At 48.7% G+C, this 18,384-nt stretch overlaps 1 protein-coding gene across 22 annotated transcripts in view; it reads left to right on the top strand.

Moving 5' to 3' along the window:
- Positions 1-9,735: 9,735 nt before the first annotated feature.
- Positions 9,736-18,384, top strand: part of LOC119436648 (calcium/calmodulin-dependent protein kinase type II delta chain) — a 241,175-nt gene continuing 232,526 nt past the window's right edge. For 6 of the 22 annotated variants that reach the window (XM_037703593.2, XM_037703595.2, XM_037703596.2 and 3 more), the window contains exon 1: positions 9,738-9,929. In XM_037703593.2, the coding sequence (XP_037559521.1) occupies positions 9,817-9,929 (113 nt within the window). In that variant the 5' untranslated portion in view covers positions 9,738-9,816. Of the gene's footprint in view, positions 9,930-18,384 lie in introns of all 22 variants that reach the window. The other 16 variants (XM_037703598.2, XM_037703600.2, XM_037703597.2 and 13 more) reach the window with 5 other exon arrangements.

Below are 18,384 nucleotides of genomic sequence, written 5' to 3' on the forward strand. Positions count from 1 at the left end.
GTAGAAAAGAGAACGTTCCCACTGACACCATGCTGGTGGTCACCATGGCTATATATGCAGCTTAGCAGATGTGTTTGTGTCGAAATGTTCTGTATGTATCTGATGTGTTAGGTTTACTTTGTGTGTAGGAATGTGTACGTTTTAGTGCCATGTGTTGCCATGTTGTGATTTCCGTTGTCTCATACTGATTTCTTTTTTCTTTTTTTACAGCGAAGCTGTATACCTCTACCAGCCAAGGAAATTTTCATGTCGTTGGCGTAAGCAAAAACGCCAGGCTAACAATTGAATAGAAAGAGAAAATGAGAGCGAGAAAGAGTGCGCGCGTCGCGCGCAATGCTCGGGAGAGAGAAAGACAAAATGAGAGCGAGAAAGAGAGAGAAACAAATTGTAGCAGTACCAACGAGGCAACGCGCAGAGGTGCTGCCGACGCCAACTGCGCTTCTCCGTACAGTGTACTAGAAAGCTTCTAGAACACTGCAGCAGGCGCCTCTGGCGGAGGCTCGGCCGAGCTCCCACCAGCTGCGCGCAACTGCCGTGACGTCATCCCGGCGTTTCATCTGCTGCGCGCCGCCCGTACTAGAGTGTACCTAGGTCATGTGTTCTGTGCCTAGGTCACTTTACCCGTACACTGTGCATAGCGTTCGCCCCACTTCCCCGACGTGTGATCGGACTACAAGTGCTTCGCGAGACGTTCCCCGATGCTACGGACCACGAGGAAATGCTTATACACTTCGTATAGCCATGACCAGGCGCGGATCCAGGGGGGATGTCCGGATGTCCTGACCCCCCCCTCAGATTTCTGCATCGCCCCCTCGCTGACAGTGGGATGGCCCTGTCGCAAAAAATATGGCCACCAGCATTCTTCAAAAGTATTTTTCGTGAGTACCAGTGATATCAGCCATGTAGAAGTAAAGCTATAGCTCGCTCACAAGCTTAGTTGTATTCCGTCGGGGTGTGATGTCGCGAAGTTGCCGTAGTTATTTTTTCTCATGAACACCTTGGACCTCCTGGCGCCGGCGGTGCCTTATTCGTCCCGTCGGTGGCGTCGAATGAACGCGGGGACGTCTCTTTTGCCAAGCACGCCGATGTCCGCGCCAGCGCCTTCGCGCCTGATCAACTTAATTGCCCCGTGGGGTGCCATCGGTTGCCTCATTGGCTGTCATCGGGTCAGCGACCAACCTGCTTAATGAAAGAGATCACTTGCTGAAATGTTCATATAAAGGGTTTGTCCCAAAAGTAATGTCAGTGATTATATTGTGAAGCGACTATACGTCGCAGCGCGCTAAGACCAGTTGGGATTGGTAGAGGGGGAAGTCAGCTTACGCACGCGCGGTCGCTCCGTCGTCTGCGACCATCTGGAGAGTAAGGACAAGGTTTTTCGTCAACTCATTTTCATTTACCGTGCAAGCCGTAATGCAGCGCTCGTTCGAACGAAGGACTGCCATCGAGTTTTGTGTGAAACTCGGCAAGTCTGCAGTGGAAACTTTTCCTATGATAAAGACGGCTTTTGGTGATAATTGTTTGTCAGAACGTCAAGTTTACCGGGGCACAAGGTATTTTTAGAAGGTTGTGAAGAGGTCAGCGATGAAGCCCGCGCTGTACCGCCATCAATGACCATCACCGACGAAAATGTGACGCGCGCGAGATATCTTTTGTACTTAGACTCTCGTTTGAGTGTCCGTTTACTGGCACAGACAGTAAACATTCCAAAAAGTACCGGTCACGAGATTTTGACGAAAATTTTTCAGATGTGAAAAGTGTGCACGAGGATCTTGCGCAAAATGTCAATGGACGACCAACAATCGAGCCGAGTTGAAACGTGCCAGGAGGTTTGGGACTTGTGCGAAAGTGACCCCCACGTTTTGGACAATGTCATCACAGGTGACAAGACTTGGGTGTTTGAATACGACCCCGAAACAAAAAGGCAAAGTGCCAAGTGGCACAGCTCGGCGACCCCTCTCCCCAAGAAGGCGAGAATTAGCAAGTCAAAGGTCAAGACCATGCTGATTGTGTTCTTTGACATCAGTGGCCTTGTCCACCATGAGTTTGTACCCCATGGCACAACCGTGAACGCCAAATTCTACGTGAAAGTGCTCAAGCGACTCAAACGAAGGTATCATCGCACCCGGCCTGATATCGGGGGCGATTGGAAACTTCACCATGACAACGCGCCATGCAGCCTGCACCGCCTTCCTCGTGACCCGCTTCCTGGCCGATTGAAAGATGCCAACGGTTCCCCAGCCATCCTACAGTCCTGACGTGGCTCTCCCAGGCTTCTTCTTTCTGCGCTTGAAAATTCCCATGAAAGGACGTCATTTCGTGACAGTTGGCAAAGTCGAAAAGGCTTGCACCAAGGCTCAAGGGACATTCCTATGGAGGCCTACCGTGACGCCTTCGATGGTTGGAAATCTTGCTAAAGGCAATGTAACGACGCAGGAGGAGCCTATTTTGAAACATTTTGTTGTGTTGTACCGATCTGATCAATCATTTCTTTTTAATCGACTCACTGACATTACTTTTCAGACAAACCCTGTATAAATAATAACAGCTAACAGCTATACTAAGAACTACGCACGGGCAACTTTTTTAACTGTAGCACTCATTGTGATCACAGTTACACGTTGACAATATCCAGTACGAGCACAGTATCGTTCGTACACTACACGCTTTTCATTGTAACTTCGCAGTTTTATTACCGTACATTAAGCATAGTAGGGTCAAAGCCGCTGGAGCCGTTTGTCTGAGTTGGCGTTCTCGCGGAGCGGGGCGAAGTCTCGAGCAGCGGTTGCGAAGTGGGGGAGCGTAACGTTAGCGGCTAACGCCAGCCCGCGGGCCAAGGATGGCATCGCGTGGGAAACAAAACATGAAGACGCTGGCTCGCGCTCTCAGCTACTACGTATACACCACATAGTTCTTCTTGTAGGTGGCGTCGTGAGTCTTCATACACGGTGATTCGCATATCGTAAACAACTAGCGTAGTGGTTGCCGCGTTGGAGCTCCAAAGCAAACGAAGGTGTCTCAGCCGAACACAAAAAATCTCCTTAAGGAAAACAAGGTGTCTCAATAGAACTCCAAAGACGGACCCGTGCTTACGCATTTATAACGAACCTGCAACAGATCATACCAAATTTTATTTTAAGAAACAATACAGGCTAGATATACCATACCGGGTGTTCAAAATTAAGCATTATGGTTTTCTTAAAATTAGGCTCTGGGAGGCACGTGAAGACCACCTGCGCATATAAGTTATGTGGCCAGGGGGACACAAAGTGAGATGATAATTATCGCTGTCAGCAGCCGAATTGACTAAAATTGAATGATTAACTTTTTATTTACTGCAGTAAGAAACACGACTGCCCCTAAGTTTTCAATACAAACATACCCACTTACTGCAGTCGACAAAAACTAATTGTTCAACTTTAGTTAATTGGGCTGCTCACAGTAATTATTATCATCTCACTTTATGCCCCCCTGGCTACATAATTTATTTGCAAAGGTGGTCTTCGCGTGCCTCCCCGTGCCTAATTTTAAGAAAAGCATAAAGCTTAGTTTTGAACACCCTGTATTAGCAGGCACCGCCGCCAAGCAAATGGCTGTATTGGGTAACGTCCTTTTCCTATAAGCTCGGAGAAACCGATACCTGGCTTCACCACAGGTCTTCTTCCTCGTTCAGGGGATTTACGTGCCAAAACCAGTTATGATTATGAGGCACGCCGTAGTGGAAGGCTCCGAATTAATTTTGACCACCTGGGGTTCTTTAACGTGCACTACAACGCAAGCACACGGGCGTTTTTGCATTTCGCCTCCATCGAAATGCGGCCGCCGCGGCCGGGATTTGATCCCGCGATCTCGTGCTCAGCAGCGCAACGCCTGAGCTGACTGAGCCACCACGGTGGGCTACAGGTGTTGCTCTAGACGTATAAAACGCGGGTTTATCGTGAGCAGAAACGGTGAATTTAGGTAAATAAGTAAGGCTACTATCATCATCATCATCATCATCATTGACAGAAGCTGACCCCCCCCTCAGAAAAAACCTGGATCCGCCCCTGGCCATGACCAGCTAGGAACCGATCAGCTCCGCTGTGTCTTTAGCCTTGCGCAACTATAGTGCAAGCATATCTCCTTTGAAATCAGGTATACAGCATACAGCTCAGCACTCGTTTTCAAAAGAAAAACCACAAAGCAAGCATCAAAACCACATGATGGATGATAAGGCATGCGTGAACTATGGGAACAGCCTCCGACGCGTTCCGGTAAAGATTAGGTTTGCAGCTGCTTCGAAAGGGGTTGACGCCATTCAAAACCCTCGTGTGAAGTGCGAACCGTATAATGTATGCTAATGACGTCTGCGAATAATGCGAAGCACGTTCCTTCTACCACGTGTCTTTCCCGGTATAGATTGCGGTTGCGTAAGCTACTCCGAGTGATAAAGTACCCAACAGCATAGAAATCACTTAGTGATGTCACCACTGTCTAGCAACTCATTCAGTTCATTGCAGGCTACCATGGGTAGACCACGGAAAGTAAAGACGCCAGAAGAACAGCGTGAATATAATGTCGTTGTGACGTATAATAAAGGGTGTGGTTAAGTACATTTCACTTGTCTCTGGTTTCACTTTTTGTAGAGGCACGTCTGTGAATTCAAGTGACGTCACAATGGGTAATCGTTGTGGGTGTCGTTTACAGCTTCGCTGTCCAACCACCTCCACAGCCTGGAATGGAGCCACATTTTTTATTATTTTTTATTGCGACATCTATTGGTTTATGCAGTAACTACTGCGCTTCGTGTTTCTAAGCTTCTCCGAAACGCGGTAATCAAGAACGCACCACATATGCAGTAGTCAAGAATGCTCCAAAACGTGGTGGCCAAATACATGCAGAAAGTTATCAAGCACTCATCACAAAAGCGCATCACAATGTAAGCACAATTTCTCGTAGCTTTGATGAGAACTGTATACAACTATTAATCATACTTTCACAAAACATTTTCATAAGGGTGCACGTTTCCACCGAGAAGTGGTGGTGGCATGTTGATAGAGGGGGTTCAGCGAGAGTGTGCAACTTCTGTTCTTGTCGCATGGTTGCTGGCTTTTTGACACGCTGTGACTGCACCGCCTTCGGAATCGTCCCAGGCTGTAACGAATAAGGTTGTAATTCAACAGGGGAGCAGAAGTCATGCGATATACGACAAACAATTCCGGAGCGCGAAGGGCACGTTGTTTCGCATATCTAGCGTGCGAATAGAAGCTTAGCGTTTTGTCGACGCTTACACACCAAGATCTTTCACTTCATCGACCCTGGTCAGTGGAACATCCCGAAGAGTGTATGAAAATTGCACAGGCTGTGTTTTCCGCGTATAACTCAATACCGTATTTTTGGAAGAATTTAAGAGTACATTGTTTCTGCACCAGTTTAAGAGTGAAAAAAAAAAGTCTTTTTGGGCGTCAGTGCAGTCGTGAACATGTTGACAGTCTTAAATAGCTTCAAGTCGTCAGCATATAGAAAGAATGAGTGTCGAATTGTTGACGCAAAGTCATTTATGAACAGTAAAAAATCACCGCCCAAGCACTCCGTACAGATGGTTCCAGCGTACAGATCATTCCAGCGTAGAATTTCACTTCTCTTCTGCCGTCGTAATGGGGAGGCCGCGTTTACGAGGGTATATGAGCCATTGCTTAAGGGGGTATGAGCCATTCGTGAGCTTCGCTGGCTTCCATCTTCGCAGTAGTGGAAGGGCTCTGTTTTTTTTTTTTTTTTTTTCGTTTCGCCTAGCCATATAAAGCTTCGCTTTAAAAGAGAAGAGGGCCTAGACCAGATCCATGACGAACTGCGCTAGGCGACCTCATAGCTAATAGAACTCTGTCCAAAAATGTCAGCAAAGCACGATCTATTGCTTGGGTATTTTGGTACCAGGGCAGTGATGGAAGAAGATATGTCCATTTGCGTGAACTATGTAATAAGGCGCTCATGGCAAACTACGTCAAATGCTTTACTTAGTTCAAAGTGCTGGCTTCAACACGTTCAATGTGGTCGTAGTGATCATTGTTATAATAAACTTTGGAAAGAAAACAACAGCGCCTAAATTCCAGTTTCAACTTACCTGGGCCTGTTTACCCCGCTTTTCTGGGTGCACGGTCTTCCAGTTATATTGTTACTTTTAGTTCCTTAAAAAACCAATGAGTGAACTTTGACTTTTTGAGTGGTTTTGTAGGATGAACTATGCGCATGCCATCTTCAATGACATTCGTAAATAATAATAATAGTAACAATAACAAGAAGATGAATAATATTTCGTTTTTCCCTAGGCCTTCGTGCGTGTTAGTAAACCGGGCGCTCTTAAAGTTGACATTTCCGGTATCCACCGAATACTCTCTCTTCCTGCGTACACTGCTCTCCGTAGGTCAATGACCGCGAAAACTCGCTATCAAAATGCTATAGAGTGAGCTAGGAAGCGCGGCAGCAGTATCGAGCGAATTGACCTTCGTGCTGCCTCTCGCTTCAACGCGAACTAAGCGGCGAAAACACAGCGCACACGAAGCTATGAGCCCTCGGCGCACCTAGACTATACTCATCGCAGATCGCTTTCAAGATAGGGCCCGCGCATGCCGTACGCAGCAGCCGTCGGAGTAGAACTGCCATTGAGCCGCCTCTCCCATACAGATTACGGCGCGCGGCGGCGATGTTATCGTCCATGGACTTTATACGGAACATCACGGCGGCGACGACCACGACGGCAGAAATGCGCCTTGAGTGTCCATAAAATTGCTATCGCAATAATGAGCAAAACTCACTCAGACGCACTCACAAAATATATTTTTTGCTCAGGGCTCACTCGGACACAGACTCACCAAAATTATACTCGGCCGGGCTCACTCGGACTCAGACTCACCAAACTCTTTCTCAGCCGGGCTCACTCGCACTCAGACTCACCTAAATGCAACACAGCCGCACTCACTCGCACTCAGACTCACAAAAAGGCTTACTCAGCCGGGCTTATTCTTGAGAATCAGTGCAACAACTCGGAGGTTGCGGAGGTATAGCTAAAACACTTAAGCTGAATGTTTACTGTAAATAAAGTCAGCCGACTGTCGAGGCCTTGCACAAGCTTAAGAATAAAACTAACAAGTTTTGTTCGTACTGTAGACGAGCTCTAGCTGTATTACCAACATGCTTTCTTTTTTTTAAACTAGAGCAGGAAAAGGTAAATTCCAGGATGTCTACTTCGGATAAAAGAGAGCGCTGACTGGTGGTGATCAGTAGGGAAAAAAAAAAAAAAAAGCCCGGAGTGACTCCAAAAAGTCACCGTCATTCCTCCCGCTCTCGTTGCCGTTTTCTGTGGTTACAGCTTTCAATAGGTTTAGCTACAGCTAACATCCACGGCCATTTATGATTTTATTCAGTTAAAAGTAATCTTCGACGTACATCTACGCTAGAGAGTCTTCCAGCCAGCGCACTTCAATATACTTTAGTCTTTAAACCCACCACGCATACGATCTGAGTGACTTTTCTGTATTTCAACAATCTGAATCGCCTTATTTAACCTCACATCCTCACCGCACCCTCCCTCGCCCTCACCTCACAACGCCCGCCTTCCGGAAGGCGATCCTCACGTCACTCTCACCTCACCATGTGAGGGTGAGGGCAGATGAGGGTGAAGAAGGCCCTCGTGAGGGTGCCCATATCTCGTCGTCACACGCAATTGCTCGCCTTACATGAACACGTTGGTCCATCTGGTAACGCCTTTGCAGAACCCCAAACCAATTTGGATAACAAGCTATCTGCATATTGCTTCGTATTACATCAATTTCCACAGTACGTGGGGTCTGCATATACTTTTTCTAACCTCCTTCTCATGGTTTCTTTTTTGTCCCACTTCGCACTTTTCCCAGAGCATGGTAGCCCAACCCCCTGACTCAACCTAATTAAACTCGCTGCCTTTCTCTTATAACTTCTCTATTTCCCTTTCAGAGGCACTTGTCACTGCATTTTTAGCCTGTCAGGTTCGCGGCCGATAGAGAACCCAAACATCAAGAGATCATGCTTGTTGATTTGACCCAATTTAAGAAGGACAGAAAGCAAACGCGTGAATGGTGGGATACTAATTCCTATATTACCAGAGGACCCTTTGCAAAAGCGATCTTTAAACGGCATATACATACGGCACGGCGGTGAGAATTTTTTTTTTTTTTTTTACAGTGCATGATCCGTTTTTTTTTTGTTTCTCTTACTCGTTAAGACATTTATACAGCACGCGCGCTTTCTACAAGACAGAAAGTGCATGCGTCATGAAATGACCTACGTCGGAGGTTTAGTGCTATAGCGGTAATGTATGGTCCACATATTCAATTCAAGAGATTTGACAGAAGGGGCCAGATTTTGCAACGAGGTAATTCAGTGGCTGGCACGTTATTGATGGGAAAGCATCAAATGGCCCATTGAGCGAAAAGCCAGCGTCTGTCGTCTGGACAAACGAAAAACAGCACCTCAATTCCACTTGGCTGCGACGCCACGTCACGAGTGCGCCTCGACGGAGCAGAGCGGGCGAAAGGAAACACCTGCTGGGGCCATAGCGCGCCAGGTGTTGCGTGAGGGGAGACAGCATCGCCGCGCAGCCACGTCACCCTCGCTCTCACTCTCGGAAGCCTGTGTCATCCGCACGTTCCTTGTCCGCGCAAGCTCTCGCCTGCGTTCTAATTGCGCCTCTGTAAGGCCATATCAAAACGCGCCAAGCCAACGCCTCATATAGCAGGCCTGTGCGCTCTGCTTTATGACGTCATGCTACTTGGACCGAAATTTCCATTTCGCCAGAAGCCCGGCGTGACGAAAGCGGTGACGTCAAAATCACCACGGCTTACTCGGGAACGTCCCCATTAGATTCTATGGCAGTCGGGCAAGGTAGCATGACGTCACGGATTTCAGTGCACCGGCGTTGTGCTTATTATCTAGAAGGCATTGGCCAAGCGTCTCAACGCGCTCGCTTGCCCGCGAGGAGTTCATAACGCGAAGGACTGCTCAGCGGCGTTAAATTGTACATTAATGCTTTTGCATTCACTACTCATAAGTGCTCAGGTGTCCTCGGATTTCTTTTGAGCCGTTGCTGTCGCCGGGACCGGTCACTCGGTGGGTCGGGTGATAAAATAATAGAAGCTATAGGAAAAAAAATCGTTACAAAATCGCCACCAGAAGTTCTTCTTTTCTTCTTCTGTTTTGATGATCCGCCATTATTTCACTCGCGTATGCGCCTCCGCTAAGAGAAACTAAGCTATTCATCATTTTCCATCTCTTCCCCATGTATGTAGGTTTTCTCGCAAGGCACAGGCGTTGTACGGTAGATTGATAACTACGGTGTATTGATTGATAGTCGTGCCCACACAGGCGCGCTTCGGGAATACAACAAAAAGGAAATGACATCTAAGCGCTATTCCTTTAGCGAGTCACCGCTCGGTTACGTAAGCCGACTCCGCAGGCGTCGTCGCCACCGCGAGCTTTCTATGAGCGGCTCGATTACTTGGTTGCACAGCGCTGCCGCCACGCTTTGACGCCGGGCTATACGCGCTAAGTCACTCGACCAGCTGTTTGTGGACGCGCGCCCCGATGATTTCCTCCCCCAACACGACAGAGAAAGGGCAGGCGTGTTTCTCGGTGCGGCGCCCAGGTGCCACTAGTTTCCTCTCTCGGGCCGGTGCTATTCACGCCGCGCCGCAGCGGCGGCGTGGCGGCGTCCGCGTCAGGCAGCGGAGGGGGCGCCACCGAGGCTGCGCACGAGCAAGACGCAGCGCGCGTCGAGAAGCGGTAATCAGGGCGCTCTCGCCTAGGATGAGATTCCGCGAGACCTTTCATCTCCCTTCATCCAGTTTAATCAATATGGCTGCCCCGACACCAACAACACGATTCAGTGACAACTACGAACTGAAGGAAGAACTAGGAAAGTGAGTACAAACTGGCTGACTGCTTCCCAATAGCTTAGTGAATACTTTGGCCTGCCTTTGGCCAGGGTAACAGCTGCCGCAGCGAGCATGGGAGCGCGGCGCTCCCGATGCGCTCTCCTCCTGGGGGGCTCCGATGCTCGGTCGGCGCCCTTGCCAGTCGCCCGGCCGTTTCACAGGCCGGGCCACGGTCAAGGCTGCAGTGCTTCGTGCCGTTTCGTTGCTGCTGCTGCTGCCGATGCCCGTGCACTTTCACGAATCGAGCACTCTGGCAACGCCGTCCCGTTTCCTCTGCGAGCCCGCAACCGCGGCTTTCCTCTGGGTCGCGTCTGGTCCGGAGAAGCGTCAGAAAATAGCTGCCTTACAAGCCCGTGTGTTAGGTCGCACGCACGCGCGCAACATCGCGACCGCGCTGCTTAACGACTCTTGAGAGGCGTCATGATTCTTGCCGATTTAGTGGGACTGAAATCTTAGTAGCCGCTGTTGCAGTACCGCTGCACTCACTGCAGAGTGGGGCAGCCCACAGTCAGGAGCCCGGCCCACCACCGGCCTTGCCGCAGTCGGCGATGCCTGCTTCCCACCGGTCGCCCCACAGTGACGCTATTGCCGCATCGCCGGTGCGCTCAGACGGCCACATTATCTCATTTCCTGCGGATAAACGCTTCATTCCGCAATCGATAGTTTGTCCCAGCCGTAAGCTGCCAGCGCCCGTGGAAAAGACCAGCTGTGCGTTTTCACATTCGGATGTAGGTGATACGCGATTTGTTAGCTTGCGCGTTTGGCTGAAATGAACACACGTGACGCATGGAGAAAGGCCACGTTTCTGGACGCTATCTCTTGTGAAAGCACGTTTTTTTCTCATAATTTTGTTGCAGAGCTGCGTTTGAACTGGCATAACCATGTGGAGTCGAACTCGAACGCGTCCATGAAATAACCTTAGAAGGCGGCCAAAGTCTTGCAAAACGTCCCTTTTATTGCGAGTCATTATGATTTCGTGACCAAACGTATCGAGTACGTGTTGCAGGCAATGATGGGCGCGTTCTGCAAAATGCTTCAAATTCTGCTTTCTGCCATAGCTCTGTCCATGTTAAATTGGATATAGCTATGACACGTTCTGGGGGCCACCAGTTGTAAGGGGTGGCTAGGAGATATTGGTCTCTCTGACTGCTGCCATTTTATGTGTCCCTAATCCATGTATGAAGAAAACTACTGGCAATGGTGATTCACCCGAACATTTTCTTACAGCATGATTATTTCCATTCACAAGATGAAAAATGCCATATGTTTAAGTACCCACTGTTTTAAACTGCATACTGCATGGTACATTAACACACTTTAAAGGTCATGTTGGCTATGTGGAAGAAATCACAATACTACTCGTTCTCTTAAAGAGTATCCAAAATATATTTACTAGTGTGTAGTCTGCTTTGTAATGAATTTCAGTTCTTGATGCATGAGACGTGGGTTTTGTTGGCAGCCTATGTATTGTTGTACGCCTATGTATTGTACGACACCTGTGGTATCTGTACAGCAATCAGGGGACCCCCTGTTGAGGAAACTGGCTGTAAATGATTGAACGGCTCAGAAAAACTAGTACTGCTGAGCAAATCTGGTTGCATAAACAATGCTGTATTGTCTGTAAAGTGCTTTAGAAGCACATATTAGGTACTGCACTGGGGCCTCAGCAAGGTGGCATATACAAAAAAAGAGAGTGGGACTTTATAAGACTTAAAGAGAGTGTGTTCACAGATCTGATGATCTGTAGAATTAAGATTTCACACTTCAGATGATTGTATACTGTTGTGCTAGTTGATTAGACATGCTATTTCAAGTTCATTACAGTGCAAAGATAGGACAGAAGAAAGAGAACTTGTCTGTTGGGAATGTCCGCACCAAAGTACTGATTGAAAACACTGTCTTGCTCAGTATTGTTTATTTGTCCTGTCTTTGCACTGGAGATAGCATTATGGAGCAACTAGTTAACATTAGTGTTTTAGGCTCTGAATTGGTTTTATATACATATGCCTGGGCCACCCTTTGTGAAATCTTATGTTACATAAGTAAAATGCATAATGTTTTTATCAGAAATGAAAGCCGGGTGAGTTGGCATGGATTCATTATTGACTACAGCACACCAGAAAGACAAAACGACAGTGTGTTCACTTCGTTCTTGTCATTTGTATTTCCGTGGCGCTGTAGTTAATAATCAATGTTTTTATCACAGCATTAAGTATAAGTCACAGTATTTACCGTAGTTCATTTCGACCAATGACTGCAGAGCACACAGTGGGTGTATGCTTCCTACTTTTACACTTTTTTTAACATTAACCCACTAGAGGTAGCAGGGCTGATGCACACTGTGTGCATGATGCGCAAGTAGAAATTTCAGTGGCACTTCTAATCACCGGTTCTGTGTGGGGATCTTCATTGGCCTGTACAGATCCAGTAGGTTGTTTTAAATGCGACAGGAGGTACTTTGCACGTCAGGCACCCTAGCTGATTGTTTATTAGAACTCTGCTCGAATGCACTGATGCAGAGGGAGCAAACTAACCAATACTGTTGCCATTTCAGGAGGAAAAGGAGCAGGCGCCTTCGCGTGCTTTTGTGCCGTGCTGTGCGCAGTTCTAGGCGGAAGCACTCACCCGTTCATGGCATGCGAAACTAAGATGAGCGAGGATGAACATGCCACACTGGCACGTTTCTCTTCCCTCAGCATTCACTGCCGACGCCAGCCCTATCGCGAAAGCTTCAGCCGCGGAGAAAGGTCTTTTCGAGCGAATGGGAAAGCAGCCCTTGATAAATTGAGCTTGTTCGTGACGAGGGTTCCAGATTTGGACCGAGCTCTGGCTGACCTGCCGGCGCGCAGGGATGAATGTCGGCCACCGTCGCCTGTCTCTTGTTGCCCCGCCGCCGCCATTCTCTTCGTGGGTGACCGTTTATTTCTTGGCCGCTGTTCCCGCTGTCTCTCTCCTGTCAGCGACACTCGCGGCATAAGGAAAAGAGTCAAGACTAGCAGAAGAAGCGCATTCTTTTCTCTGTCTCGACCAGTTTTCTTTTTCCCCGCGGTCTTGGTGTCGGGCCACTTTCGCCGCAACGCCGTCGTCGGTGACCTTCCGCACGAAGTTCGGGCGGAGGAAAAGAGAGGACGAGGCTGAGGGGGCGAAAACGCCTTGTGGCGGACGTGGCTACTAATTGCCGGTGGCTTTTACGCCGGCAAACTCGGCTGTGACACCCGTCTAGCCGTTGGTCGTGCCCGTTGCGTCACGGTGTGCCCAGCGTAGGGAGAGGCGATCGACTGCGTAGCTGGTGTGCACTCTACGTTGTGACGTCGTTTCCGGCCGCCAATTTTCGGATAGGCGCTGACGTGTACAGGGTGCTCAACTTACGAGTGCTTTCTTCAATTTATGAAAAACTCCAGTATTTCGGAATATTTAGTGAAATATAAAAAGGAAAGAAGGACAAAGGGAGAGAGAGAAAGCCGCGTCATTGCATTTGGTTGTGATGCTTTGTACTTCTAAGAGCTTTTATAGCAGTTAGCACATCCACGGCGAAATGGATGGCTAATGGGTAAGTGAAATGAATGTGGTAAAGCGCCTTAATGGGTCAACCTAAAGCGCTCCGTTTGTGCAGAAGGGAAAGATGTTGGCCTTGATAAAAAGGTGGAGGGTTTAGCCCAGTCAGATGAGCTCATGCTACCCCAGATGTAGGGTGTAATATGAGATTACACAATCGAGACCTTAGCCTGGGCTAGTTGGTCCAATGCTGTAATCAATGCGTGAACAGCGCGAAAAAATAAAAAAAGTAAAGACGAGGACAGGGGTATAAGGCACGTGTTTTATGCATGCCTTATACCCGTTCTGGTACTTTTATTTTTTCGTACTGTTCGCGCACTTATTCAAGATTACACGCGCTGTAAAGATTTTCCCAGCGTCTAGTCGTGTCCTTTTGCCATCAGGGAGGCGGGTAGTGCGCACAAGGGGCATCGGCGGTGCAAGTGGCGCGAGCAGCTCAAGGCGTGAGTCACGGCGCGAATGTAGCACGGACTCCGGCCATAAAGGCATGTAGTAGCGGCTTGCGTACCGGCAGCGTACAGTCGTCCCACGCCGTGAATCCAGGCGCGCGAGCCGGGCTTCGACTGACCTTGTGCTGCAGATACGAGCGATTTGAAGCAAACGCCGCTGAAACTCCACTTGCTCTAATATCGCTTGAACGAACTTATCGGTTGAACGACTTTACCGCTCCGAGAGCAAGTCCGAGAGAACTTACGTTCGAATTGAATGAACTTGAAAAGTTCCTTGAAAGTTGGTTTAGAGTTTTACTTTCCAAGGTTGAAGAGCGACATACTTAAACATTTAGGCTCTGAACGTGCACGCAATATTTCACCTTAGCACTCGCGATCTCGGCAACCACTACATCGTCGATAAATGTCGCCCACATCGACGCGTTCTTTTGCATTAGCTGTGTTCAGAATTCTACGTGAAATAGCGACGTTTGTCACTGGTACGTCGATGTACATCGATGAAATCGTAGTATCCGGAACAGGTGCCTGCATGAGCTTTTTTTTTTTATATATATATATACGGAGGATCAGTAAAATCAAGCGAAAATCAGTTATGACGATGTCATTCTTCAGGCCCCTAATTATCGTTAGAGGTAGACTGCAGCTTCGAGAACTCGCTTTCCGTCGGCTATGCAGGTTGCTCGAACTGTATGCCCACATTCGCTGTAATGGAAGCGACTGTGACCCGCCGCGGTGGGTGAGTGGCCGTGGCTTTGTGCTGCTGAACACCAAGCCGCAGGTTCAATTCCCATTTGGTCGCGGCGGTCGCATTCCGGCGGGGGCTGCGTGCAAAAACACTTGTGTACTGTGCTTATGGTGCACGTTAAATAACCACGGGTGGTTAACTGACAGTGCACATGTAGTCAGTATTCGACTTAATCATTAAAAACTAACTGATCAAGTTTTTAGTCAACCACTTAATCGAGCAAAAAAAAACAGCAAGTTCTATGACATCTCGCCTAAGCAGCAAACTCCAGTATGTATACACTTCACTCCAATGAATTTTCGCTTGAACAAACACGTTATTGTGGTCCTTGAGATGAAGTTTTTCTCTGTTTGTGTATAGGATTGTGGTGCGCTTGAGAAACATCCAAAAAGAGCATTGTGGACGAGCTAACAACGTCAGACTTGAGCTTACATGATTATGTAATGATTGGATAAAACGCGCGGAAGCATTGTTAGCTGGTGACATTTCATTTCAGGAATTTTCGGACGCACGTTCGCCTGCCGGAATGATTCGATTACAGGGTTTTCCACCACGTAACAGACTTCCTGTAGACATCGTGCTTGTTAAGCGCATAATTATGCGACCTCCTAACAGCGTTTAATTACCGGCCATGATAGCTCAGTGGACATGGCGTCCCACCGCTGAAAATGAAGTCGCGGATTTGGTTCCCGGCCGTGGCAGCCCTATTCCGATGGGGCGGATTTAAATTGACCTGGGGTCTTTCCCTGCGGCGTTTTATAGCCACATTTCGGCAAGTTTGGCGGTCCTCTCACTGTTATATTACCAAGGCATACATTCATGTTCACAGTCGCGTCCACAATCGCACCCTCCAACGCTCACTCACCGCACCACCATTAAGAAGTGTGAGGAATAGGTGCGGAGGTCGCGCACGAGCGAGTGGACCGCGGCCTATAGAAGTTTGTTATGCCCGCTATCGTGGCACACGCTTCCATCGACATTCTTGTTCACCCACGCGGCTGCTTACACACACACGCCGGAACTCATAACTCACGGCTCCGGGACGAGTGCGAGTTAATGTGGGTCAGTGGAGTCTCGAATACGCTTGCGAATGCGCCGGCGTATGTTCATATCGCAAGCACAGCTTTGGCGCGTAAAAACCCAGTGAGTAGTTTTTTTTTAAATTTCTTTCACTTGTGTAGTGAAAAACTTGTCATGAAAGTAGGCACTTCGTTCACTCATGAAAGTAGGCACTTCGCCCCCCCCCCCCCCCCCCCCCCACACACACACACACACACACCACGCCTTTTCCCCACCGTCCCCTTCCCCCCCCTTTTTTTTTTCCGTTCAACTCGTACGTGGTTTGGCCACGTGCTTCATTTTTCCGCAGCGTGCGTGCCCCGCGCGTGCTCTCTGGCCTCGATCACCGGGGTCGCCGCCTTTGCTGCAGCCGTCGGAGCGCAGCTGTATATATGTGGCGCGCAGCTTTTCTGTGTATTGCCGCGGAACGAACCGGAGCCTGCGCTATCCGGGTCGCCAGCCAGCGTAGGCGACGTCGCCGTTTGTCCTGTCCAAATATTAATTACGCGGATCGCTTTGCACCGGCGTTTGCTCAGTGTCGCGGCGCTCGTGCTGGGCTCCGGAGCTCGGATCAGTTGAAGGGTAAAACGAAAACAAATAACGCATTCGACGAGAGACTGTGTGCGTGTGCGCACGGAGTGCGCGGGCGCGTGTGTCCCTCTTTCCTCGACGCATGCTGTTCTGCTGAATCGACAGCGCCCATCTATTCGGTCTCGCGACAGCAACACGGCGGTCGTGTGCCCGTGTGCAAGCAGAGGCTGCTTTTGGCCGCAGTAGACGGCACATAAAGCGAGTCACGCTCGTTGCTCGTTTGTTTATGCGCGCCACGGAGGTTAGCAGAGAAGAGTTGTGGGGAACGTTGTATAGAATCCTGTAGAATAGAAGTCGTGCTCTGTCAGACTGACGTCTTTCGTAATCACTCGGTGGAAGAAAGTTTCGGGCATGAGCAGCGACATCGTAGCGTTCGCGCGTTTAAAGGGACGCTATCTTCGCGAAACCTCCCGGATTTTTGCGGACCGTGGCTTTTGCTGCTGCTGCTGTCTTGCTGTACAGCTCACACAGGACAGCGCTCATATAACGAAGCGGCTTATACTAGGGTGTGCGAATAGTGATTTTTGAGACCGAATCGAGTAGGGCCAGAAGCGAATCGAATATCGAATAGTTTTCGAATAATGAACAGCCGTTATTACGATTAATATAAAACGATGTTCACATCCCAGTACTCTTAAAATTGGCAAGTTTCTGTCATTGCATAGTGCATTGTGAAGCGTTGTTTATCTAAAGCGCAAATTGAGCATTAGAAGGAACAAGTAGTTTATTCGCATGTACAGGGCTCTTCAGAGTCAAGAGTGATCGCTGTACAGCCTGTAAAGTATGGCTACCTAAGTAGCGTAACCTGCTCCACTTCGCAAGTTCTCATGTTTTATGTCTATACTATACTCGCGGAGGTGGAAAACTTACCGTACTTTTTCTCCAATTTATATGTTTATTTGGGCGCAGTTTATGTTTTGAAATATTCGAGAAGTGTTCGAAAAATATTCGCATTTACGAATAGTGACTATTCGATTCGAAGGCCGAATCGAATGAGACACTGTTCGATTGGTTATTCGACAATTTCGAATGTTCGCACGCCCCGAGCCTATATAGCGTGGCCATACGTGCTACCGCTACAGCTCTGTTCTCCACATAATTATGCGATGAAGCAACAGTCTGTGCCGAAATATCCTAATCCCAATAAATACACGCCTTCAAGCGCACCATTCCTTCATTAAAGTTTCCTTGCTTTCTTCCTCGGGTTGCGGTGCGTCTGCTCGGTCGGTTTCTCGTCGAATAAAATGGGCCGGTACTGGAATGCAGAGTGGGCCGATCCCGGAGACAGTGTAATCCTCGGTCGCGTGAGTTGGGAGGAGGAGGAGGAGGAGTCCCCGCTTTTTGCAGGGCAGGCACGCGTAATCGTTATGCTGCCAAATTGCGGTTCAGAAGATGCGCGTGCAGTTTTATAACATTTAATTAAAACCGCTTCACGAAAGCTTCGCTTCACATGGTATCCAGCCGTTGCGTTTGATCTGCACATTTTTTTTTTCTCGCTAACTGGTGGCTCGGCAACGTTTCCTTCCGGGTTGAAGACTTGCCAGTGCTACTGGCAAGCCGCGGTCAGACGGGCGTTCCGTCTGTCCAGCCAGATGAGACAACTCGTTGGTTGTCTCCGCTGCTTATTCGTAACATCCTGGTGAAGGTGGCTATATGGGCTTGTTGGTGGGTCGTCCTCTAATTTGTTGCAGCGCAGGCACAATGACACGGACATAGAATGCACATGAGACAATGCACAGTGCTGTGTGTTGTCCCGTGTGCCTTCTATGTCTGTGCCATTTGTGCTTGCGCTACGACAAATTAGATCCTGGTGAAACCTACTTGGTTCATCTTATTGAAAGCACGGGCTTCTTCTCTCAGACATGAACTTCAATATGGACGGACGCGCTACACGCACACAAACGCACGGACACGCAAACACGCACCACACTTACTGCGAAAGCGCCTGCTTATTTCCGGCTTGACGAGTGACCTACCATCTTTTCCCATGGGTATTTTTTTTTTTTTTTAGGTCTGTTCGAGGTACACTGCCAACCACTGT

Source organism: Dermacentor silvarum, chromosome 1, assembly GCF_013339745.2.
Source record: "Dermacentor silvarum isolate Dsil-2018 chromosome 1, BIME_Dsil_1.4, whole genome shotgun sequence".
Lineage (NCBI taxonomy): Eukaryota > Metazoa > Arthropoda > Arachnida > Ixodida > Ixodidae > Dermacentor > Dermacentor silvarum.